Genomic DNA, 26805 nt, shown 5'->3' with positions numbered 1-26805 from the left:
TTAACTAACAACTCCCACTATATTGCCCAGTGTTAGTTAAAATGAAGATAATTCACATTTTGAAAATACATGAAGTATATAAAAAGCTACAACTAATTTTGAGAAAATAATTTCCAAAGAATAATGGTTTAGTGGCCTACTCAGCTACATGTTTAGATAACTTGTATTATCTTAGTTTCTTTAAATACATATTTCATAGTTCTCTTTGCTAAATATGCCAAAATAATGCATCTTCCTGATCACTTATGACTGAATCATGATAATGCCCATCAATGATAAATCATTTATATCTGAAGTTTATAGTTTTCCATGTGACAATATTTTTTACTTTCTGATATTGAAAGTATATATTACAGAACATACTCAATGGAAATAAAGGCATGTCTATATAACCATGATTTTTTCTCACACCATTAATTTTTCTATTTAAGTTCTCCTTAGAAGTCAATTTGCATTCTAGATAGAATAATGACTTACTAAATGTTGCAAAATTTAATTTGAAGTGTAAGCATGCTTCAGATACAAATGGTACAAATGAAACAGGAAAAGTTTATGAAGCATATTATGAAGGCATGCATATATTTCCCCCAATAAAACTGTCATAAAACATGACTGTCAATAACAAGCAAAGAAAACAGAAGTTTGGACACTTTCTATTAAGATTTTCTAACCATAATTATTGCCATAGTAATTTTTTCCTTACACATTCCCCAACATTTCATAAAAAAACATAACAAAATATAAATTTACCTTTAAAGAATCATGCTTACCACTTAAGTATCAAATCAAGAACATGCAGACCCAATATGAGACAACCATTCAATTTTTTATACTCCAGAAAATATGAATATACTTTCTTTTTTGATGCTACAAATCCTTGAAACAGGTTTATAAAATGTTTGGGAAAATTGGTGGTGCCAAGTTGGTACAAGGAGAAGGAGATCACTCAGTAGATTTTGTTTTGTTTTGTTGTTTTATAGATTTTAGTGTAAGGAGGATTTTGAGTTCATGCCAATGGAGATAAAGGAGTTTTGACTACTTGAGGAAAGTGAGTTTCAAAAGGAGAGACTATTAAATTGCAAAGGTTATGGGACAGAGAAGAGAGGGTGGGCTGCAAACTATTATTATCTTTAGAAGTTCAGAGAGGTGTGGCTTGCTTCACTATGGTCTCCTAGTAGCATTCCCTTGAATCTATTAGCTCTCAACCCCAGAAGCTTAATTTTATGGCCTTATTTATGACCTGACAAAAACATAGCAAAAGACCTCTCCCTTTCCCCCCTTCCCCCCTTTATTTCTTTCAGAGGAAAAAAAAAGTTAAACTTGGGGCAAAACTAAGTTACTAGCCTAACATAGTGCCTTTGCATAAAATATTTTTTAATGTAATTTAAAAATAATATTTAAATCGTGATGGAATAAATGACTACTCTAGAGACAAAGATGGGGTGGTCAGGTGAGTTGTGAGAACACATGTCCATTAGTTCGCATTCACTGATAACGATAATGCATGCTCTCTTGCCCCTGCGGGGTCTCCGAGGGGGTCTGTTCATGCGCATGCGTGTGGTGAGTGAGTTGGCCACGTAAAGCTTGCTCCTCCAGCCAGAGCCACTTTACACTGGTAGAGACGAATATGTAGTAAACAATGGAAGTGCATGCAGGAAGGTAGGAAAGAGAAATACTGTACCAATTGGCAAGGAGCATCCAGCCCATCCAGCCCAGGCTGGCCTGGCTCCCCTTTTTCCCCCTTAACGCCACGGAATCCCTGTTTGTAAAGATTAACTCATCATGTTACTAACACAAGAATTCACTTAAGCACAAAAATCTGCTCAAGATAACAGAGCAACAAAAGACTGGGAGAGGAGCAGCTCAGGAAGGAACAACAGACCCCATCGTGTCCAGTAAAGAGGGACAGGATTAAATGGAGCTGGGCCACACTCCTGTCACCCGGCCGGTGTTGGAAGTGTGGCCTCTTGAGGGGCGTCGGATAATGCTGGTGCCGCCTCAGATCCTGTGTTTAGGTTCCAGCAACCCTTGAGAGTTAGGAAACCAGGCAGAGCCAGGGGCCAAGGACCAGATCTACACCCAAGACAGGCTCTTCTGACAGATGAGGAAGGCATCAAGGACCTTCCGCTCAGGTCTCGGAGTCTGTGATAAGGGACCCCATTCAGAACCCTGCTGTTTCTGGGCTTTCCAGCGGCTCCTCTCCCATCTCATTCCTCACACGAGGTCCGGAGACTGTGCCACGAGTCACACATACCAACGGGCAGGGCGCATCTAATCCAGGAGCACCCTGTTCTCCTTTCTCCCCTTTAGGCCCCTTTTTGCCTTTCTTTCCCTTTTCCCCCTGTGGAATACAAGGGTTTAAATAAAAGTCAGGTTTTAATTTGGGAAGGGAATGACAAGTGAGTCAAAAAGATGGCTTAGCTCAGAAAGGTCTGGAAGGTCATTTACCACCGTTCTGGTGCTTTAGGTAAGGCATGATACCAGGAAGAATATGGAGTGCTCTGAGTCACATGGGCTGCAGTCTGTGGGATGTGAAGTTCTCAAGAAGAAAGGCAGAAACCTCAGAGAGGGAGATCAGGGTTGAGATTGGGGCTTGACTTGCGCATCTCCCTGCAGTCATTGTGAATTAGAAGCCGGTGCCTTTAGACCCGGTTAGGGTGACAGATATCAATTGTACTGAAAGCCAGCCCGTGGCAGAATCATGGATATTTCACCCAATTTTCAATACCTGTCAACTTGCTCTTCTTTTCATTTACCTAATCCTGTAAAATGTGAAAGCTACACCGAATCAGAGGAAAAGGGACAGTATGCATTTCTGAAATCTATCCAATCTTACGATATTATTTTGGCAGCTCTTGTTAAAAAATATTAACTGTATAAAACTATACTTCTCTTGCTTTTGTACATTTTCTTTCTTACAAAATTCAAAGCAAATACTTTCCTTATTCAATCAGGTAAACAAACATTCAAAGGGCTAATACTTTGCCAAAATAAAGATGGGAGAAACAGCCATCTATCAAGTTAGGGGGTCTTCTTTAATTCATTGTCTGATTGATCTCATGCCTGGTGCTTACAACGGTAAGTGAGATTCCAGCTTATTCAACAAGGAAACAAAAGCCAAAAAATTCTGTTGGAGAAAGGAAAGGCAGTTTGGAATCAATAAAAAAAAAAATGAGATAGGCAGGATAATTACATAGTGGGAATGTAGCCATGGAAATTAGTACTTGGGATTCAAGGAAAAGGTTGTGGGAACTCTGCATGGGTCCTAGGGATGGAGGACTGAAGGAAAGGAGGCAAAAGGAGGGGAAGGAAGGAACGCGCCTCAGCTGTTTCACATTAGCATAAAGAACTCAGCACATTTATAGACAGGGAGCCGGTGCTGTACAGAATACAAAGTATGATGTGATACATATTTACATTAGTGCTTTCATTCTGGAATCAGGATGGCAGTTAACAATGGAACTGACTCATCTTGGAAGCCAGGAGGATGCATGTGCAGGGGTGAGAAGACATAGACAAGAGAGACATAGGAGATACACGCTCAAATTAATACATTCATTTTGACAGTGTCAGTGAAAGCACCTCACTTATCTCCTGTGTGCCAAAAAGAGGATTGCATCAGAAGGCTCAGGATCAAAACCACTTGGGTTTCTCAAATGGGAAGGAAAGAGAAATTCTGTGTGGTTTATCATGATCTATATGGCGGGGGAGGCAGGGTGAAATGGGAACAGATAGGAAGGATGGGGACATTCAGAAGTTATTTGCTTGTGACAATCCTTCCTTAGCAAGTGACTTCAGTGCCATGATATCCATTGGTTTAAACTTTCAGGGGAACCCTTTCCTCCCAGAAGGCTTTGGTCTTCAAGTGAGCATAACTGAAATCAAGTGCCTCTGGTGTCAGTTTGGAATTCAGTATTTGATTAGTCAATCGATTTAAGATTAACCATTTAGCACAACAGAGTTGTCATATGTATGTTTCTGTGCTAGGCACTCAAAATTGTCACGTTAGTGAACAGTAAGCTTAATGGAAAGGGAACTAATGTACAAAAGATACTGCGCTGATGTTCTTAGTGATCAAGCTTGTTTTGTCATCTGCACTGATTACCCATGCAACCCAAACTTACTGTCCTTGGTGGGTATAAACATATGGAAACGCTTAATTTTTTTTTTTTTTGGCTTGACTCTTGGCCTGGGTGCTGTCCCTGAGCTCCTTTGCTCAAGGCTAGCACTCACCACTTGAGCCAGGGTGCCATGTCTGTGACTTAATTGGAGATAAGAGTCTCACAGAATTTCCTACCTATGTTGGCTTTGAACAGCGATCCTCAGATCTCAGCTTCCCGAGTAGCTAGAATTATAGGTCTTAGCCACTGGCACCTGGCTTCTGCCTTTTTTTTTTCCCCAGACAGAATTTCACTAATTCTTTGTCTGGGGCTGGCCTTAGACTATAATCCTCCTACTTAGGTCTCCTGGACAGCAGAAATTACAGAAGCACATTGCCATATTCAGCTTATTTGTGGTGATGAGCTAGGCTTGAACTATGATCCTTCTGATCTGTCTCTAAGCAGTATTGCTGCCAGTTGCCTGAAAGGTTTTAGTGTGATGTCTAGGGGTTAGGATGCTTTTTCTATGCTAGATAATCCCCCAAATTCTAGCAGTGGAGCCTTCTTTGAGACTTCTTGGATCAGGGTTCAGGTGTTTTTGGCACACAGGACTGAGATAGACAAGGTGCTGATGGAATCCACAGGCTGAACAGAAAAGACACAAGAGCCAGAGCATGCAAGACCCATGCTGGGAGGGAAATTACCTTTTCTCCCTTTTCACCCAGGTCTCCCTTTTCGCCCCGTGGACCAGGAAAACCCTGGAAGAGAAAGAGCACACCCAAAAGATCTATTAGTGCAGTGGTGGCAAAATGAGATTGGGGGGGGGGGGATACACAGCTCAGGATTTCATTGATCCTGAAGTCAGACATAACAAAATGGCATGCCAAACAGTGGTAGAACTTAGTTAACGTAAAGTAGCATGTAGAAATATCTCAGTGATCTATACACAAGTCTGCTTTCTTTCCTAACAAATATAGGAGGAGAGAATATGAGAATAGTAGTTGGAGTCCTGGCACATTCACTGATTTTGTGTGGGCTCACGTAAACCACTTACCTCTGTGCTTTAGCTCTGTCACTGTAAATTGGAGTCAATGGGTATATACCACATGGCTCCTAGTGATTATTGGATAAGAGGATGTATACAAACTACCAAAATGATACTGCACACAACAGGTGCTCAATACACAGCAACTATTATAACTTCTGTTTCCATGATTATTTACATGGAACAGGAATGGGCAGTGATTGCTTCTAGAGGCATTTACTTTGATACTATTTTTATAGAATTACATTAGTCAAAGAGAAAATACATGTGGGGACTTTATGGTAAGTGCAAAAGATACTGCATACTTGCTTTGAGAAAAAAAATCAATGCCCTAAAAGTATCTGGTGAAAGGTATTTGATTTTATACATCTTCCCCCCCCACCCCATACATGGGTCATGCTGATGTTGAATGTGATTCATTTGGGAAAGTATTTTGAAATGAGACTACCCATCATCAGTTACTAATTTTATACTAGAAAATTATGTTTTCCTTTATATTTATTTCATGCAAAAATGAGCATATTTTCTACTGCTGTCCACATGCACAGCAATACATTCTATGCATATCCTATGCATAGACAAGCAAATGTTCTTGCTATTCTACTTGTGTGTGTGTGTGGGGGGGGGTCAGTTTGGGGGCTTGAACTCGGCCTGTGCACTGTCCCTGAGCTCTTTTTGCTCAAGGCTGGTGCTCAACCACTTGAACCACAGTGCTACTTTGGGTTTTTGAGTGGTTAAGAGTCTCACGGAGACTTTTATGCCCAGGCTGGCTTTGAACCATGATCCTCAGATCTCAGCCTCCTGAATAGCTAGGATGGCAGGCCTGAGCCACCAGTGTCTAGCTGGTCTCACTGTTCTTGATGATGGAGACCATCAGTATCAATGGCATGAGAAGGTGTTTAGTGTACATTTTACTTACATCAAGACCAGGCTCTCCATCTTTCCCCTGCCAAAGAACCATAGTAGCTACATTAGTGTTCCTAGAATTTCACGAAGAGGTTATTCTTTTATTTAAGGCTGCCTGGACATGCAACTGAAGTATTAGAACAGCTACTTGGGGAATGTGCAAAAGAGCCCTTATGAGTAATCTGAAACCTAAAATTAGTACCTGAGTCAAGTGATTGTGACTTTAGGGTTATAGTTAGGGTTATAGAAATTTTAAATTATGTATTGGGTTACATAGATTATATTTCTAAGGATTAATGCTTTCTATGCAGGTTATCACTTTAGGAGTAGAGTTGAGAGTAAAAATACTGTTAGTTGTTACACACTAACACCAATGGAGGATACAAACCATTGCAATTTAATAGCTTTATTAATACCTAATATCCACACAAAGTGAAGAATGTGACAATTGTTTGCTGTCAAGTATAGTTGTAATTTGGCTAGATTCAGACCAGAGATATAAAGGATGTGAAGTGTTGCAACCTAGAAACTGTTTTTCAGTAAGCTTTGTAAATAAATCATTCCCAAACATAAAAAGGGTCAAAAGACCCTTAAGCAAAGCTGCTAAACTCATCCCTAGTATAGGTTATTCTGGCAGTATTGTTGCCATCCTCCAAGTCAACTCAGTGTTCCCATGAAACTACTTTGATTCTATGGATTAAATTTTCTATCTGTCTTGAAACCAGAATCTGTTTCAGTAGTGAAATCACCATGGCTTAAGTTGATAATTTAGTTTATAAAAAGTATGCAAGTACAGGAAAATGGAAAATCTTATGCAGGACATGCAAGCTCCTTTGTGCTTTATCCTGCTGAATGGATGATGGCTACCGCCGTGTTCTGTAATAAACTCACGGCCTCAACTTGGCTCTGCACAAAGAATTTTCAAAAGCACTACCAACCTTCAGTGTTCTCAAGATCATTTGTCTGCGCAGTAATTTAGAAAGGCCAGACACATGAAGCCATCAAAGAACATTCATTCATTTTTTTTTTTGGTGTGTGTGTGTGTGTGTGTGTGTGATACTTGTACACACAAGGGTTTATCTTTAGGTGATCATAAAATCTCTGAGAACAACTAAAGCATGAAGAAGGTTGTTGTTGATGCAACTTTTACACTTCTTTGGGGATTCCATGACCTCCCAAGGAAGAGGCAGGTCTGAGCATCCAGCCAGATCACAGAGGGAAGTTATTATCTGACAGAATCCTCCTTCCGGGTTAGTGCTGCTGCTTATCCCACAGTCTTGTCGGCTGCATTTCTCATGTGACATGGATGGTGACTATGCATGAAGGTGGCATGTGCCTGCTAGTGAACCACCCGTGAGCAACGCGGAATTATCCACAGAGGTGCAGTGGACTGCCTGCTTCTCGGGTAGGATCAGCGTGACCCACCAGGGACAGGGTAATTGTGCGAGTGGGGTTATGGATGGGTGCGTGCTGCAGGCGACAGCCGCTAATGCGATAGTGACTCACAGGCAGGCCGTGGGGCCCTCTCGGTCCAGGTTCACCCATGGCTCCTTTTTCCCCCTAAAATGAAAAGCAGAAAGTTCAAATCACACGTGCACACTTCCATCCCTCCACATTCTCTTGTGGCCTGTGAATGAAGCCTCTGTTTAGGGGTACTGTTCTAGCAAAATGGCAGAGACCTATGTGGGGATATGGGCAGAGGGGCAGTGAAAGCACTCCACAGTGGATTCCTTCCCTCAAGGGCCTTGGAGAGAAGGGAAGGAGGAGACTATAGCTGCCTGCTTGCCCAAAGGATTTGCAAGTCTGGGGTGCTGTACTTCGGTGTCTTCAGCATTAATATAAAAATAGGGACTCCTGCTGGGTGCTGGTGGCTCACGCCTGTAATCCTAGCTACTCAGGAGTGAGATCTGAGGATTGTGGTTCAAAGCCTGCCCAGGCAGGAAAGTCTGTGACACTCTCCAACAAATCACCAGAAAACCAGAAGTGGAGCTGTGGCTCAAAGTGGTAGAGCACTAGCCTCGAGTAAAAAGAGCTCAGGTACAGTGTCCAGGAACTGAGTTCAAGCCCCATGACCAACAAAAAGCAAACAAAAAACCCCATTATTATTTTATGGTATAAGTTGAATATCTCTTACCTGAAATACTTGGGAGTGAACATGTTTTTGGAATTTGGAATATTTGCATATGTATGATGAGATATTTTGGGGACAGGACTCAAGTCTGTGGCTCATATCTGTACTCATAGTTAATGAAGAGGCTGAGGCCCAGAGGATTGATTTGAAGCCAGCCTAGGCAGAAAAGTCTACAAGACTCCTATCTCCAATCACAACAAGCTTGGACTAGAGCCATGGCTTAAGTGGAAGAGCACCAGTGAGGAGCAAGCAAGCTAAGCAAACATAAAGCTGTTGAGTTCAAGCCCTGTGTATCCACACACACTTGCTTCATATATACCTTATACATACATCCCAAAGGTGGTAATACACTATTTTTAATGCGTTTGTGTTTCATTTGCAACCTGTCACTTGGAGTCAGGTGTACAGTTCTTCACCCATGGTGTTATATTGGTGCCTTAAAAGTTTGGAGTTTGAATTTGGGGGTTAGAGATCTTTAACCTATATTACTTTTAAAAAATGTAAGAGGGCTGGGAAGATGGCCTAGCGGAAGAGTGCTTGCATACATGAAGCCCTGGGTTCGATTCCTCAGCACCACATATATAGAAAAAAAACAGATGTGGCACTGTGGCTTGAATGGTAGAGTGCTAGCCTTGAGCAAAAAGAAGCCAGGGACAGTGCTCAGGCCCTGAGTTCAAGCCCAGGACTGGCAAAAAAAAAAAAAGAAAAAAGTAAGAGTACTTTTTCCAGTGTCTTTAGTGAAACTTGTTTGTGTCTCTTTGCTTTATCCAGCCGTGTTGTGCTCCATATGCACATCTAAATGTGGTGTGTGTTCTGTTGTCTCCACTACCATGGACACACCAGGGCTCTGGGTTCCAGCATTGTTTCCTTTAGCCTGGTCATGGCTTAGCACAGGGAGTAGCCCATCCCCACGTATTAGTTGGCTCAGTGCACTGTCGACACAGTATCATAGTCTATACACTGTTGATTACTCTCTGGGGAAAAAAAGGGCTACAACTTCACTAAATGCTTGGGATGTAGAATTTATATCATCTCTGTCACTGATTTAAAAGAATAACTTGATCCAGCTTAAATGATAAATTGGCATGTTTCTAAAGAAGGTGATCCCGTGAGAAGATAATGTGCTAATAAAGAGACATTTTTCATTTCAAGTAAGGTTTTTGTCAGCTTCCATCTGCAGATTAAAGTGATATTGGTATTTGACATACAAGGTTCAGGTGTAATGGTGATGTTTCTATGACTAAACTGGCAGAAGATACTACCTTCTTAACACCTGTGAAGCTTAAAAGTTACACATTTTTTTTTTAGGGGTAAAAGGTGAGTCCCCCTGACAGGTACCCGCAAAGGGACTCGGCCTACCTGTGTTCCACTGTAAACTGCCCGTAAAGGACATGCCTGGCACCACACATGTGTGCTCCTCACTTCTGTGGCTCGGCTCCCCGCATGAGCAAACCTCAGGCCACTTTCCTCATTCTCTAGTGATGCACCATAATGGCACTTAGCGATATGGGCAAGTTTAGACTGTGACCTTTGCATTTCAATTGTGGTGCTTTCTGTGGCTGGGATGCCTTTTGTCACTTTCTCAACCTTTCTGTGTCCAAGCGACCTAAGTCATAAAATATGAGCAGTAATTTGTAATAATTGTTCTTGAGATTAAATATGACATTAGTATATGAAAATGGATAATTGGTAACGGGTGACATAAACAACTGCTAATAGTAGTATTTAATCAGAGGTGTTAATTGTTAATGGAAAAGGCTTCCCAACTTTAAAGTACACCAATTTAAAATCAGTTTCTTTCAGACCAATTTGGAAGTGTTGATTTTTTTGTGGTTGATGGTGGTGGTGCTAATATTGCAGCTTGAACTCAGGACTTGGGCACTGTCCCTTTGAGCTTTGAGCAGAAAAAGCTATCACTTGAACTACAGTTCCACTGCTGGCTGGTTTTGGTGATTCATTGGAGATAAGAGTCTCATGGGCCTGCCCAAGCTGGCTTTGAACTGCAATCCTCATATCTCAGCTTCCTGAGTAGCTGGGGGTGGGGGGGATTACAGGTGTGAGCCAATGGCTCTTGGCTATTTGTGGTGTTTAAAAAATAACAACAACAAAAAACTGTGTGTGTTGGGAGGCATGGTTAAAAATAGGGTTCATGTAAATTGGATTAGGTCTAGTTTGAAATAACTAATATATTAGAGTGCATCTACTTTGATAAAAAGTCTCCATAGATCGTCTGTGTGTGTGTGTGTAAGTGCACACGCGTGTGCATGTATGAGTGTGTGCTGGTCCTGGGGCTTGAACTCAGTGCCTGGGCTCTGTCCCTGAGCTTTTCTGCTTAAGGCTAGCATTTTTACCACTGAGCCATAGTTCCACTTGTAGCTTTTTGGTGATAAGAGTCTTATGGACTTTCCTGCAGGGAGTGGCTTTGAGCTGTGATTTGAGCTGTGATCCTTAGATCTCAGCCTCCTGACTTGGATTACAGGTGTAAGCCACTGGCACCTGGCTTCTCTATAGATTGCTTTGATATCCTTAACTGCCCCCCTCCTTCCACTGAGAACACTGGATTTGTTTTTAAAATGAAGATATTGTGGCTCATTTTTTAAAAAGCTGTCACTCTGGAACTCCTCACCCCAAATCATTATTTGAAGCAAATAAGGCAGTCCCAGTTCTCTGACTAGTGAGTTAGAAGTAGACAAATGACCCAGCTGTGGCCAATGAGGCATTGCTAGTGGGGGTGTTCATCAGCTGGGAGTACTGGGGGAGGGGTCCCCCTATTCTTGGAGTCTTCCTCATTCACTGGTCACAGCCTCTAGTCATATCTCAGGAGGAAGCTTGGAATGGACAAAGCACCAAAGCAAAGCCTAAAGCCTTTCCTTACCCATTTGCTGTATGAAACAATACAGTTTAGTCATTTTGAACTATGGTTCTGTCACTTAGAACCAAAGGCATCCTATCCAATTATCCATCTTGAATACTTTTAGGAATAAAATACTAGCATGAAGATTAAGTAGTTGGGAAAGCACTTTTGGAGTCATTCAAACTTAAAGCACTACAGGGCTCTGAAGCAGTTTACAAGGAAAAATCAGTTGAAGTTAGGTGTTTTGGATTGCTGCACACTAATGCTGTCAGCCCTATATCTGGGCAATTCTGAGTAACACTGTTGAATGCCTCCTTTCTTTTGGGCTAGCGTAATCTCTTTGTTTAAACGATCTAAGTAGTTGTACAGGGAACTGCTATTCAACAAAGCAGTTTATGATTACAATGCATCTTGATCAATGCCACCCCTTCCATCATTTCCCCCCATTCTTCCCAATCCATCCCTTTCCTCAATTTTCATAATACTGTAGGAGGTATGTAGGAGGGTTTATGACTGTATTCTTCCCCCTTTCCTCTCTTCATTGGGTTAGTCTAGTTTCATTCACATTCTGATTTGCATATCTGCACTGAAAATTATTCTAGGATGCTCCTTGTGCAGATTTTTACATGTTTACGATCGGAATCTTTCCCAAGAGACTCCAGCTGTCACACGATTAACTTTGAGCACCCTACTCAAGTTCAGCACTTGGGCTGAGGGCCACTTGGGGGAAATGGACACATGACCCAGTAAAGAGAGCATGCTGGAGGAAATATGAGCATAACAATTTGCACTGAACACCATCTGACTTCAGCTATCCCTTCAGAAATTCTTAAGTGACTTCATTTGTTCTTCGGGTCAGTTCTGCCCTGGTCCTGAGATCTGATACTCTTGTGGATGCTACACTACCGGATATAACAGCTGATTTACCAAACCATAAACCCTCTTGAGCCTCAGGGCATTTCGCCAAAAGACTGTCTGAGATTTGCAGCTCCAGTTTTAGCACAGGGGCTGGGTTTCTTCCTGCAGTGCCTGGAAGCACGCGTGCATCAGCAACATTGAGGCTCTTCGCTCTGAAACATCTTTAATGAAGTTGATGCTCAGGAGCTGGTTTGAGCTTAGAAAGGAGGCAATAGTAGATTCAGAGCACACGTCTGTTTAGGACACATCTTTTTCTAGAACCCTTCTTGCATAAACTCACTCTTTATTGTATGTCTAACATTTACTTGTAGTCACTTTGGCCTCATTCTTTGGCTATTTCCTGCAGACATGCTTCCCCATTTTGCAATTAAGATTGTAAAGTCTTCTAGGTCAAGGAAAACCAGCTGCTTCCGTTGCAGCACTGAGTTGGATGTAAGTATTAATAAAAGGCTGGATGATGAATCCATCATAATTGTGTCATTCAACACACTGGAGCAAATGAGCAACACAGGCTTCCTGTGAGCAGGCGTACTACTGCCTTTCACAACCGAAGGAGTAAATATCATGCCTTGTATTTATTGCATGACTGGATTTAGCTTGTAGATCATAGTATTAAGTGGGAGTGAGAAGGCAGGTCAGAGCAACTATTCCATCACAGATTGATGAAAGCTATCTACTGTTCAAAAGACTGTGCTCTTTCGACTTGCACAATGAACTGTGCCAGTATTTTCAAGTTCTTCACTTTCGGGGAGACTTGCTTGATATCCTTTCTTGGGTGGTGGGGACAGTGTTGATATAACTTCACCCTGATACACACACACTTTTGAGTCTTTCAAGGTGAGGAAAAGAAAAAGTGGGAAGGTGGGAGGGAGAGGGGGAGCTGCGGACCAATGACCGGATGTTGACACGGCAACACATTTTTTTTTTCTCTGTGTCAGATAGTTATCTTTCCCCCTGAACATTTCTTTTTCTCTCATATGGAAATATGGTCTAGCAATACTGAGGTTAGTGAAGGTCTTTCTTTTATAGTGAAATGAAATGATTTCCTCATGGTTAAAGCAAAACAGGCTATTCCTTAGCTTAAAACATGGCAGTATGTCTATATAGTTGTGGAGAAGAATACTTAGGTTTTGTAATTTCCTTTGGAAAAACATTCTAACTTACTCCGAATGAATACAGTAGCTTTCTACTATAGATGATCAACCGGAATATGTAGTTCTGGAAATTTTAGCCCCATTGACTTGTGTTCTGGATGAAGGCCAAATGAAAATATCTTCCTTATGGGTTAAGAAAGAACAATCACAGCTATTTATTTTAGCTATGTAAATGTATGCATTGTTTTTACTAAGGCAGCCCTCTGCTATTTTAGATTGTGGTTTTCTTCTTAGTGTGAGGACTGAACAGAACTTATACAATGCTATATATTTTCAGTTAACACTAGATTGTCCTCTATTTCTTCTAGAGAACCAAGTTCATGTAGAACTAATATGGGAAAGCCATGATCTGTGTTTGCTTTCGTATGCAGCTCGAGCTTGATGAACCTTAGGAGCAACTTACTCTTTCTCCTTTGGGACCTGCAGGGCCGTGGGGTCCCATGGGACCATCTGTACCCTAAAGTAAAAAAGAGCAAAAAAGAAAGCAATATGAGATGAATGTGAAGGCCTAAAGGCAAAGCAGTCATAACTTATTTTGGACCTCTCCTGGTGTGAGCGATGTCTTAGGAGTCAGACAATTCATCTCTTTTCAACATGCTATTTGATTTTTCTCAAGGAATTGCTTTTCTAGAAAGTGGTGCAAAAAGGGATGGGTTAGATAACTGAAATGTCCATGAGCAGCATGCACAAAGAGCCTCCCATCATGTTTGTTATATATTTCCTCCCTGTCTAAAGCCTGTATTCTCACTTTGCCTCAGTAATCGCCACGAGATAAATGAAGCTGTCTTTCCTTCCTGTTACCCCTTCCTCAAATTCTTTCTTCCACTGGCCAGGCATGCTCGAGAGGCTGGCATTTGGCTGTGCAAGTGGAAACACATATTCAATGAAGCAGTGTTCAACTGCCCAACCCAAGCAGCGGTATACAGGGAAGGAATTATGTTTCTAGGTTCTGTAGCAGTAGCTGTAATTACCAGGCTCACAAGTTGCAAACCAGGCAGCAGAATGATTTAATGGTAGTAACCTCTGGCCACCTGGTTAGATCAGGGCAATCCAGCAATAGCAGAGGCGACGTGTGAATAGAAAGAATGAAAAATAAAGTGAACTATAGGAAGGATTTCAATACAACTTCCTTCCTTCCTTTTGTGCTGAGGATTGAACTTTGGGGCCTCATGCTTGCCAGGCAGACAGTCAACCACTTGATCCACGCCGTCTCTCCCTTTCTGCATTGGTTATCTTTGAGGTAGGGTCTTGCTTTATGCCCAGGCCAGTCTGGGCTTTGATCTTCCTGTGTTGCTGGGGATAACAGGTGTGTGCCACAGCACCCACTCACTGGTTGAGATGGAGTCCCATGGACTTTTATGCCTGGACTGGCCTCAGATGTTGATTTCTACCTCCCAAATAGCTAGGATTACAGATCTGGGCCTGACTAGTAAGTATTCCCTTTTCTATGTTTTAGTATTTTGATTTATGCAATGAGATCCTGGATAGCAAAGAATTCAGAGTTCCAGATTCATTCTCATGTTGAGATCTCATCAGTCTTACTGCCTGGACTCAAAGTTCATCTCCAGAAGACTTAACTGTTGAATATCTGCTGCTGAAACATAAGAGGTAGAGCTGTTCAGAGCCAAAGCAGAGAGATCAAATGACAGGAGACAGGCAAGTCATTCCCAAGAAGAGAGACTTCCTCCAAAGAAGTTACATTTCTTAGAGAGACAGCAAGCTAGAAGGAAAAGTTAGGCTAAAAACAAATCCACATTAATCTCTTCAGAGGGCCTCTCATGAAATTACAGGGAATGTTTTATTGGTTATGGAAAGATGTGTGTGGGATGCTAAGACGAGGAAGCCAATGAAACTGCTCATTCTTTGCACCTAGCGAATTATCCAGACTTGAACCTGAGGCTTCCCTTCATGCTGTGCTGCATCCCATTTTGTGATCCTTTGGCCCTTTCTCCTCTTTGGCTTCAGCTCTAAGGACCCCCTCATGGTCTGAGGAGACCCTAAGTTACGCCATTCACAGCTGCACAGCATGTCAGAGCAAGATGAGGGACGGACTCACCCGGGATCCTGGCTTCCCGTCTAAGCCAGATGCTCCCTGCATGATTGGGTTGGTAGCAGGGTTGGTGGGTGTAACACGAATGACAAGAACAGAGATTAGTATGAGGCACCAGTGAACAAATGCAACACTTTAAACCACAGAATACACAGTCACAGGATTCTGGAATGAATAATCACATGGCTACAATTTGTTAGTTTCCAAAACAAAACAAAAAAACCTAAACAACAAAACCACATGACAATAAACACCCCACAGAGGATGGCATTTTAATGACATTCCTATTGGGCAAATTCTCACTTAGAAATCAAGCGAATTAGATTTATAGAATGTGCTACTCCCAAAGTAGCTACTGGTCAGTAGCAGTCACCTATCTAAATTTCTATATGAAATTCATTTTTTGAAAGACCAACTACTCACCATCTAAGAGAAAAGCTTATTTTAAAAAGCAAGTTTAAGGCCTTAGAGAAAAAGAGCTGTAACTACTACATGTGTTCAAAATTTTATGGAGAACAAATACTTGGCTTTCCGATGTTGAGATGAGTGGATTTTCCATGAATATTTAGGATTTTCTCGGTTGTTCCTGCTAGTCACCACTAGAGGGACTTCCAAGAACAGGGGAAAAAAAATCTGTGAGAGCATGGTTAAAAATAGTTCCCAAACTAAGTTGTTTCTCAGTTTGCTTCAAGTAATCCTTGCATCGAAGCCTAAAGGAGAAATGCCTTTAAGAAATCTAATGTTCTAACACAATGCATGCATTTCTTTACCTTGAATTCTAGGCAACTGTGTGATCAAAATAAGTACAAGTGCTTTGATAAAGCTTTTGCCAACTAGTTATAGTACTTTAAAGATACTGATGAGATGGAGTGCTAAACAAGAGGAGGCATTAACCTTGTAAATTCTATTGGAAAGGCAACAGAACTCTTCCACAGCCTTATGCTTCTGATGCAATTAATAACATGACTAAAAAAAATATGCTGGGTGCTGGTGGATCATGCTTGCAATCCTAGATACTCAAGAGGCTGTGGTGTAAGGATCATGGTTCAAAACTAGCCCAGTCAGGCAAGTCCGTGAGACTCTAATCTCCAGTCCCACCAAAAAGCTGGAAGTGGAACTGTGGCTCAATTGGTAGAATTCCAGCCTTGAGCAGAAAAACTAAGGGACAATGTCTAGGCTTGAGTTCAAGCCCCAGTACCTGCACACACACAAATCCCAGGTGTAAAATACCAAATGATACTATACAATACACCTTTAAATATCTCAATTTTTTAAAATTAAAACTTCTTTCATCCTATGATGATCCATATTATAACCTAAAACATGTTTTTAGTTATCAATGGTTATAGTAAAGCATGTATTGCTGTTTGGTGTTCATTTCCTCAGGCCTTACATACAGCTTTTGACTAAATGCCACATAAAATTATCCATAGCCCTCATTTGAAATGAACAGTACTTAAAAATATCAGATTAAAAAGTTTAAGAAAGCCAACCTTTTTTCCTTTGGATATTTTCTTCAGTCATCATTATTATAACATTTGAAAACAATCAAGAAAATGGCAAGAATTTTATATTGACAATACAGGTGTCTGGAGGGGAGAGTTAATGGTGGTTTAATGTGTACAGTCCACTGATGCAGTTGACTTGGATTAATCTACACGAATACAGGACTTCTGTTCTTTACTCAAAAAGTGAATCCATAGGTGATGTCTGTTGTGTGCCAGACACACCCACTGGCTATCAGTACTGCATCAGTACAGTGGAGTGCTTTAATATTAAAGCACAGTACTCATAACAATGAGTGTTCATCAACTTTCTTTCCTCTCAAATCTCAAACTGATGTAGGAAAGTATTCTATTTGTTTTACGTCGTCTTTTACTAATGTAAACAGGTAGCCTATTAAAAGCTTGGAATGAAACCATTCATATTCAGTAATAATTTTAACAAATCCTTTTAATTGTGAAAAAAGGCTGGCATATAGTGCAGACAAAGAGAAATCCCCTTTTCATTAAAAAAAATCCCTCTAATACTGCATGCTATCTATATTGTCAAAATCCCTTTCTAACAGTATTTTCCAAACAAATGACATAAAACATGTACAACATGGTGTGACTGATTAATGTCAGGGGCACAGCACTGATCTGACGTCAAAAACAATGGCCAATTGCATACCTGCCACCAACACAGGGCTGTAGGTTTGGAATTTGGGGAGAAAACAAGGGGGCAGTCTTAAACTCTACTAGGTCATAAAAGCCTCTGGGAGAAGTTACAAAATGATGAGCACAACACTCTGTGCCAATTCTGGGGCTTGAACTCAAGGCCTGGGTTCAAGGCTAACACTCAACCACTTGAGCTACAGCTCCACCTAAGAGTCTTAGGGACTTTTCTGCCCAGGCTGGCTTTGAACCACAATCCTCAGATCTCAGCCCCCTGAGTGGCTAGGATTCCAGTCCATGGGCCACTGGCGGCTGGCTGAGCACAACACTTTTTAGAGGAGCATGGGAGGAGAATTAGCCCTGAAAGAGGGTTGGCATGTACGTAATTGAGAAATGACAGAACTGTGGCACTGTTTGTTATGAAATGGCAGATATCAGAGGAGACACAAGTAGGCTGAACTCTGCTCTGACGTAACATTTTCTAATTACACAAATCTCAACCGGAAGGTAGCAGCTCTACTTGGGAGCTACATTAAGGTGGAAAGAAAAAAATCTGAGGTTTGCACTGAAATGGAAAGTTTTCTTTACTTACTGGAAGACCAAGGGGGCCTCTGTCTCCCTTTTGACCTGCTTCACCCTTCAATCCTTTAACACCATTTAACCCTGGGTCACCCTAAATGCAAAAGCAAATGCCGATTTTGGTTGCTATTATGGGTGTGGAAACCGTGAGAGAAGAGAGCCAGTCTCTGAAACATGATTACAGATTCCAGTTTTAGTTGCCAGCAGAGTTGGGTTCCAAAGTCAGTTTTTTAAATGGGGCTGGGGCTGCGGTTCAGCCGTAGAGCACGTGTGGCCCAAACATGCTGAAGGCTTTGGCTCTAGCCCTCAGCACCCCACCTCCCCACAAAAGTATTCAGATAAACAAAGTTTCAGGTCTAAAAAGCAAAACTCCCAGCCAAGTGCGCTCTAACACCTGCTGTTCCTGGATTTTTGAGTTCGATCTCAAGCATGTGAATGCCACACTGCACTGTTCTGATGAAGCAAACACATGGCAATCAGAGAATGCCCAAGGAGGCTCAGCGGCGAAAGCCCACTCTGCTGCCATGGAAAACTGGAATGTGCAGGACAGTGCACCAGACAGACATTTTAAGCCTTTAAGCATTTTGCCCAGGGGAATGAGCCACAAACATAGCAGATGATGTTTGAGGCAACCCCATCCATTGAGCCCTCAAATTCACTGATCATGCCAAATCAAGTGTCTACATGGATTCGTCAGTACAGCGTGACAGTATACTGCCAATCATGGTAGAGAAGGTGAAGATCAAAGAGCCTCAATGTTGAACTATCCACCTGCCTCAGGTTAGAGTTAAAGAGGCACGAAGATAACTCCCTACCAAGACCACATAGCATAGGAATGGGTGCACTGCATTTTAGACTTTAATAGGCTCTGGGCATTTCCTAATTGAATGGAAGCAAATCCAAGGAGAAGCCCAGAATGGGAAGCATGGATTTAGTTCTGGGATTTAGTCCAGAGAGTTGAGTAACTATGCACATTACAAACTGAGAAATGGGACTCTCTTCTCTGACCCCCAGAATAGTATTCCACTGAAGCACAGTCACTCCCTGGCATCAGCAGGAGATAAACACATTTTTAGAGGAGGTGTGAGTGGTTTCCTGAGGCATACCCAGTCAATACCTACTGCCATCTCTATGTGGACAGGATAGAAGGAAGCCAGCTTCCATCTCACTAACCCTCAAAGGATAGGGTTGACAGCCTCGGGACTTTCTGACACCAATACTGCACTGCAGATTGTCCTTCAGGCCTACATAAAGGCCATGGACAGGCAGAGACTATTTCACAGTGCAAGCTGCTCTAATTCTGAGAAGAGGAGCAGCTTTCCATTGGCTCTCTTTCTAATCCAATGCATTTGAATCCTTGTAAGAGATGCTAAAACCCTCCACACCATTCTAGACCAGGCTTTCTGGACAATGAAAGCATGTAGATGATGGAGTACTGCTTATTATATGGCAAGCAAAATGTTTCAGTGAGGAACCAACAAAGCTAGAGAACCGTGAAAAAGAAAAGGCACCCGGACTTGACTGAGACTCTCATCAGGTGACTTCTCAATGGTTGACCTGAGTTATGATTAGCAATTTAAGAAACATCTACTGACAAGGAAAATAAAATGCAGAGTAATTGACTTACAGGTGATATCACTTAAATTGTTGAAATTTACAGGTCAGGATGCTTAAAGGCTTAAAGATTATCAACATTACTGGACAAGTAAGACAGGACAGGCATGCTCCCGTCATGCGTCCCCACAACCATCAAGGAAGTAGAAATCAAGTCATCAAGGGATTTGTCAAATTACCTTTGGTCCAGGAAGTCCATGGGGTCCCTGCGAATGAGAAACACAGCTTTTAATTAAGAAGTGATTTCACCATTTTGCAGCCTACATGAACATTAGATCAAGTAACTGGAAGGTTACTTATTTGAGCTGCAGCTAGAGGCTGGATGTTATTTATTACCTACCAAACATTCCTTCCTGCTTTTTGATTGTGCTATAATAGGAAATTCATTAGTAGCAATTCTCTCTGCTAAATACCTATGGAAAGGGGGGAGAAATCTATCAGGGTTATATGGAAGAAAAATTAGAGGGAAAAATACGATTTTGAATTTATATTACTCCTTCTCAAGTTTCTATTAAAAGTGTGTGTGTGTGTGTGTGTGTGTGTGTGTGTGTGTGTGAAAGAGAGATGTTTCATGATTTTACTCAGAATAGAAGGACCTAAATGCCAGGAGTGCTAGCCTTGAGCAAAAAATCTCAGTGTGCAGGACCAGCACACACATACCAAAAAAAAAATAATCCAGGAATTTATAAAAGCAAAGTCATATTCTTTAGCTACCGCTCTTTCTCCTTAACTCCATACCCAAGGTATTGAAGGATCTAAAGGGGACATGAAGTAAGGAGATGGCATTGAACTGTGGGATTCTAGCATCATTCATATAACATCAAGGAGGGCTAAACATTCTTTGTATTGAATTTATTTTCACAAAGATGAGTTAAGACTCTTGCAACAACTGTTCACATGAGATCAGAATTTAAAGAACACCACATATTTTGTAGAAAAAATAAATATAGATGATAAAATAAAGATGAATACTAAATTGACAGTTGCTTAAAGCTTTTCAAATGATTTAAATAACCTGTTTAGGGAGAAGAGTATTTAAGTCTCCATTGGTGAAATCCAACAGCAGGAATAATGTTTTGAACAAGCATTTCCTAGATTATTTGTTACATATGTCTACAAGCTTTCCTTCAGATAAGTTGTGGATAAACATTTTTAGGAAATGGCTGTGACTGCATCCAGTATTTTTATCTCATTTTAATAATGGCTTAAAATTCCTGCAAGCTAATTAATTTTTATCATCTGAACAGGATGTAGCATTTTCTAATTTAGCCTTCTAAAGTCAAGTAGGAGGAGTATGGGATTTACTTGATTCTTAAGGAATTGTTTGCTTTTAAGAAAACCAGCTCAATTGTCATGGTTTTGTGTGATGAAACAGAAGCGGTAGTTGGTAGATGATTTGACCACCCTCATTGGACTGGGCCTTTCCCACGCACTCTTCACAGAGTAATAGGAGGAGAGGAAAGACTGGCTAAAATGTACAATCTGTGTTATTGGTGACTTTCAGTTTAATGAGGCACCTCAGCCTGCCTGCTTCACAATCTGGCTCCCATCAAACACATTTCAAGCCCTGTGCCCGCTACATTCTTATGCCTTAACGCAACTCTGTCTGACATTTAGAGAACTATACGTTAATGGCAGACTTCCTCAGTAGGCATAAGTTCTATGAGTTCTATAAGTTCTATTTCCATTGATCACTGCAAGACACTTATAATAAGGTACTGGATCTGGCTGAAGACATCCCCAGATCTAGGGGAAAGGGAAGAGCTAATTTTTTTTTTTTTGTCCTCTGTGGAAGTAAAACTTATTATTTTTTGGCCAGTCCTGGGGCTTGGACTCAGGGCCTGAGCACTATCATTGGCTTCCTTTTGCTCAAGGCTAGCACTCTGCCACTTGGGCCACACTGCCACTTCTGGCTGTTTTCTATATATGTGGTGCTGGGGAATCAAACCCAAGGCTTCATGTATACAAGGCAAGCTCTCTTGCCACTAGGCCATATTCCTAGCCCCAAACTTACCTTTATTTTCCTTTCAGCAAGGCAAACTTTACTATCAGCCAGGAATCTGGCCATCAAGCAGAGTAGGTAGGTTGTTCCCCTATTCATTGCTAATACAGAAGGCCCCACCCCTTTGCTCAGATTGGCTGAGCTCAGGTTCACAATCGGCTAGTGACTGTCTAGTTTGAATAAGGTAAGCTGTAGTTACAGAAGTTGACCATTAAAAGAATTTGCTTTTGTGCTGTTGATTGTACTTCAATCTCAAAACATACCCCACAGCTGCTGCAGTTTCTTGAACAACCTGAGGTGTGTTGTAATTCCATTTTGGAAAAACCAGGTAAACTTCAATTTGTTGTTGTTGTTGTTGGTTGTGGGGCTTGAACTCTGGGTCTGGGCACTGTCCCTGAGCTCTTCAGCTCAAGGCTAGTGCTCTACCACTTGAGCCACAATGCCACTTCCAGTTTTCTAGTGGTTAATTGGAGATAAGAGTCTTACAGACTTTCCTGCTTGGGCTGGCTTTGAACTGAGATACTCAGCCTCCTGAGTAGCTAGGATTACAGGCATGAGCCACCACCTCCTGGCTAAACTTCCCTTTTTTAACCACCTTGTTTTATAACTTTTTTTTTTTTTGGTCCTAGGGCTTGAACTCAAGGTTAGCACTATAGGTACTTGAGCCAAAGTGCCAATTCTGGATTTTTCTGAGTAGTTTATTGGAGATAAGAGTCTTACTGGCTTTTCTGCCTGGGTTGGCTTCAAACTGTGATCCTCAGAGCTCAGCCTCCTGAGTAGCTAGGATTGTGTGCATGAGCCAACGGCACCTAGATTTATAAATGTTCTCATTGGATATTTTGCTACTCAGAGAGCAGTGACTGGTTAAAGGAATCTGCCAATATTCTTAAGGTAAAGTTGGTAGAAGCTTGCCAGATCTGTCTGTCCTCAACTCTCCTATCCCACAGATCTCCTATCTCTTTTGCAACACATGTGTGTGGGGAGTGAAAAATGACATGTTAATGTCAGTACAACTCAAAATACCTCGTATCTTCTGTCTATCCCACAGAGAGTAGTACAAAACGCAAGCTGGTCGTTCAGAGGAGCTGTCTGTGCGTGTTTTCTCTGGTAGCATGCTCATAAAGAAAGAATTACATTTTGGAGAGACAGAAAACTTACCATGGGGCCAGGTGGGCCATGGGGACCTGGGGGGCCTGGGGGGCCTATGATCTGTGATTCCAAAAAATAAACATGGATTTGGTTACTTCATTTAGATAAGGCAGTTCAGTCTGAGTCTTGTACTGGGGCTCTGCTAAGGCCATTAATAGCTTCAGAGGAAGAAGGGTACTCAGAGAAGTCATGGGCTTGATTCTCTTAGGTTTAAAATTCCTCTCTCAGAGCAAAACAGTTTAAAAAAAAAACCCTACACTTTTGTTCTACAAAAGCCAGAATAAATCAAAAGTACATTTAAAAAAATGAAGGAAGCAACTGATTACCAAGAAATTCTCTAATGCCTCAACCACTACTAAACTCTCGAATATTTCATGAACAGAGCTGTGGAGAAATGTAGGAATGTGTATTCTGTTTTCACAAAGCTCTACCCCCAGCATTATGGGAAACCCATTGATTTTCCCCTCAGTCCTCTGAGAAATTGTTTCTAACTCTCCTGAGTCACTGTCTCTCAGTGTGCAAGGCTAACACACAATTTTCTTCTACAGTTTGACAAACACAAGTGGTCCAGAGTGAACTACTACTGATAAGCCATCTGGCACAGGTGGATCTGGGTAAGTAATTTCAAGTGTCCATGTTTTTCAGGAGCTGCAGAAATCAGGGGACTTACAGAAGGTCCCTGAGGACCCGGCAAACCGGAGTCTCCTTTCTCTCCTTTCACTCCATTGGCACCCTACAAATAAACAGCAAGTGGAGCAAAGCATGCCGAGTTATTTCCACAAGACAACAGACTCCCCCTGCCCAATACATCATTCTATTGAAATTTCTTTTTGCTAGTCCTGGGGCTTGAACTCAGGGCTTGGGCACTGTCCCTGAGCTTCTTTTCCTCAAGGCTAGCATTCTACCACGTGAGCCACAGTGCCACTTCTGGCTTTATCTGTTTATGTGGTGCTGAGGAATTGAACCCAGGGCTTCATGCATGCTAGCCAAGCACTCTACCACTAAGCCGCATTCCCAGCCCCTGAAATATTACATTATTATGCACATGGCACATACAAGAAGGATTTGTCCCTTTGTATCAAGGAGGTAATAAAATCCCTAAGATTGTGGCCACGTGATATGTAAAATAAAATATGAAGTATGTAGAAACTAGGTTGGGCTTGACTGGTTAAAATTTCACAGCATTAAATACACTGGGCTATAAATGTTACATCTTTATGGTAGTACTCACTTTATTCTCAATTTAGTGTGTGTGTGTGCTGGTACGGGGCTTGAATTTGGGTGCTGGGAGCTATCCCTGAGCTCTTTTACTCAAGGCTAGCTCTCTGTCATCTGCGCCACTGTACCACTTCTGGCCTTTTGAACATATGTGTGTGGTTAATTGGAGATAAAAGTCTCATGGACTTTGCCAGCCAGAGCTGGCTTCCAACGGTGATCCTCACATCTCCGCCTCCTGTGTAGCTAGGATTATAGGCATGAGCCACTGCTGCCCAGCGGTCGTGCTCATTTTAAATAGCAAAAGTCTTTTGTTTCCTTTTCATTTACTTATATGCATATTACTTTGTTTTTAAAACAGATGAAAAGCAGTAGAATACATCAAAAAAAAATTTCTGCCTAGCACTGATGGTGCATACCTATAATCCTAGCCACTCAGGAGGCTGCAATCTGAAAAATGCTGTTTAAAGCCACTTTAGGCAGGAAAGTCTAGGAGATTCTTACCTCTAATTAACCACCAAAAGCCAGACATGGAACGGATCGAGTGGCAGAGAGCTTGTCTAAGCAAAAGAAGCTCAAGGAGAGTGCCTAGGCACTGAGTTTAAGCCCCAGGACTGGGGCAAAATATAAAAAAAACCAAAAAACAAAAACCTAAATTTCTCCTAGGAAATTCTCAGTAAAAATTATGAGGGAAGACCATAAAAGCACTGTCCCTTAATATTATACACACAGAAAAGAACACTGTGAAACACATTTTTCTAATATTCTCTTTCATAACAATCAGTGGCTATCATATGTACACTGTATGAAAGTGAACAATTATGTATTTTGCTATCTATAGTAAAAGATAGTGCAAAGAATCCAGAAAAACATAGTATAGTTTAGAATCCACTTAGCTGCAAGTATGTCCAGGTAAAAATACTATAGTAACCATTAACTGAGATTTCAGTTAATAACATGATTCTTTTTAATTGGCCTTAATAAGAACATAGCATAGGGGCTGGGAATATGGCCTAGTGGCAAGAGTGCTTGCCTCCTACACATGAAGTCCTAGGTTCAATTCCTCAGCACCACATATATAGAAAATGGCCAGAAGTGGTGCTGTGGCACAAGTAGCAGACTGCTAGCCTTGAGCAAAAAGAAGCCAGGGGCAGTGCTCAGGTCCTGAGTCCAAGCTCCAGGACTGGCAAAAAATAAAAAAGAACATAGCATAAAAATGATAAACATACCGGCAACCCTGGGAGTCCAATTCCTCCTTTTTCACCTGGCGTGCCTGGATCGCCTGTGTCTCCCTTGGAGCCTTTGAGTCCCTGTAAGTGACAGATTTTTGCATGTAACAAGCACAGGTGACATGTGACAATTATGTCCTGACAAAAACAGAAGTCCACAGGGCTGGGAATATAGCCTAGTTGTAGAGTGCTTGCCTCATATACATGAAGCTCTGGGTTCGATTCCTCAGCACCACATATATAGAAAAAGCCAGAAGTGGCGCTGTGGCTCAAGAGGTAGAGTGCTATCTTTGAGCAAAAAGAGGCCAGGGACAGTGCTCAGGCCCTGAGTTCAAGCCCCAGGACTGGCCAAAAAAAAAAAAAAAAAAGGAAAAGAAGAAAATAAACCCACAGAAGTCCAGATCAATTTCTTAAAGAGGTCAAGCCTCTACAGAGATGATTCTAGGGTTTGGTAGTTCTTCCAACCAACAGCCTTTTACATGGAATCCTATTTCCCTAGGTAATAGAAAGGATATAGTTCTCTGAGGTCACTTAAATGTGAAAAATATGAAATTTAACTTTTAATATTATTTTGCCAGATTTTATATATTTCAGGAAGACAATTCTATCTTACTAGCCCAGAGAGCAATTTTATGCTCCCAATTTTTCACAGTACAGAATCTATTATACAGCAGGATTTGGTGGGATAGCAGCAGCCCACACACATTTTTCTGTCTCCTTGCATTATGCATTCCCACTTCCCTTCGTTGTACATGTAAATTCCAGACTTCATCAGTTCTCAGTGACCCATCTACATTTACTGCACACGGATGCTCAAACAATACTCCAACTTTTCACTGTTCTTGTTTTGTTCTCCTAATATCTCTCCAAGGTGATGATCCAGAATTCTATTTTTATTCCTTTTTTACACAGAAAGAATAGATAAGTAGGCATGTTTGAATGTTAACAAATATGAGTTATATAACACAAACAGTGATAGTTACTTATACTGCTGAGCATTTTTACCCTGGGCATCTCCCTGCATATGAGTGTTTGGCCCTTTCTCCATATTCTGTAGCAGACATGAACATCACTGTTGGGCTTCTCATCTTAGGAAGATGAATGTGTCTGTTCTTGTTAACTTGACTTATTTCATATGATTTCTAATCCATAATCACATAATGGGGGATGGGGTAGATAGGTGCCTTCTGAGAAAGCCCTTACTCATTAATTGGACCCTGATTTGTTTTATGGATCTAGAGATGGAGAAAACCAACATAGCCAATCCACTGAATTTTGTGGCAGGAAGATTATAATACCTAAAAAGAAACCCAGCTATTGTATACTTAGGGCTACTTGGTGAGTCATTTCTTATTTATAATGACTAACAGTGGGAGAAGTAATCTTAGTATGACCTTTGATTGATATTGAAAATTAAAAATATCCTTTTTTCTTATCATGTTTATTTAATGTGCCATTATGTGACTTTAACATCCAACTTGGATATTAAAAAATAACTATTCTACGCTTAATGGTCTCGATATGAAAGAAAATTTCTCCTGAGGAGTATATGGCTCCTTGGATTTATCAAGAATATCTTTAATTTCTTATTCCTTAGTTGTAGCCATAAAACATTAACATCTTGAAACTAACTCTTGTGGTTTGATTCTTAAAAGGCAGCAGTCACTGAGTGATATAGTTCCTGTATGCAATCCAATCTAGGG

General features: G+C 41.3%; 1 protein-coding gene across 1 annotated transcript in view; it reads right to left on the bottom strand.

The window, feature by feature from the left end:
- Nucleotides 1-2076: 2076 nt before the first annotated feature.
- Col25a1 (collagen type XXV alpha 1 chain) overlaps nt 2077-26805 on the bottom strand; it is a 400930-nt gene continuing 376201 nt past the window's right edge. The window contains exons 25-35 of the mRNA XM_048333577.1: nt 25103-25183; nt 23329-23391; nt 22668-22718; nt 19687-19713; nt 17907-17987; nt 15165-15200; nt 13512-13565; nt 7558-7611; nt 6065-6091; nt 4805-4858; nt 2077-2341 (exon numbers count right to left, since the gene is read on the bottom strand). Of these exons, the coding sequence (XP_048189534.1) occupies nt 2162-2341; nt 4805-4858; nt 6065-6091; nt 7558-7611; nt 13512-13565; nt 15165-15200; nt 17907-17987; nt 19687-19713; nt 22668-22718; nt 23329-23391; nt 25103-25183 (708 nt within the window). The 3' untranslated portion in view covers nt 2077-2161. The remainder of the gene's footprint in view (nt 2342-4804; nt 4859-6064; nt 6092-7557; nt 7612-13511; nt 13566-15164; nt 15201-17906; nt 17988-19686; nt 19714-22667; nt 22719-23328; nt 23392-25102; nt 25184-26805) is intronic.

This window comes from Perognathus longimembris, chromosome 24, assembly GCF_023159225.1.
Source record: "Perognathus longimembris pacificus isolate PPM17 chromosome 24, ASM2315922v1, whole genome shotgun sequence".
Classification (NCBI taxonomy): domain Eukaryota; kingdom Metazoa; phylum Chordata; class Mammalia; order Rodentia; family Heteromyidae; genus Perognathus; species Perognathus longimembris.
This window is presented reverse-complemented; position numbering and strand designations above follow the sequence as displayed.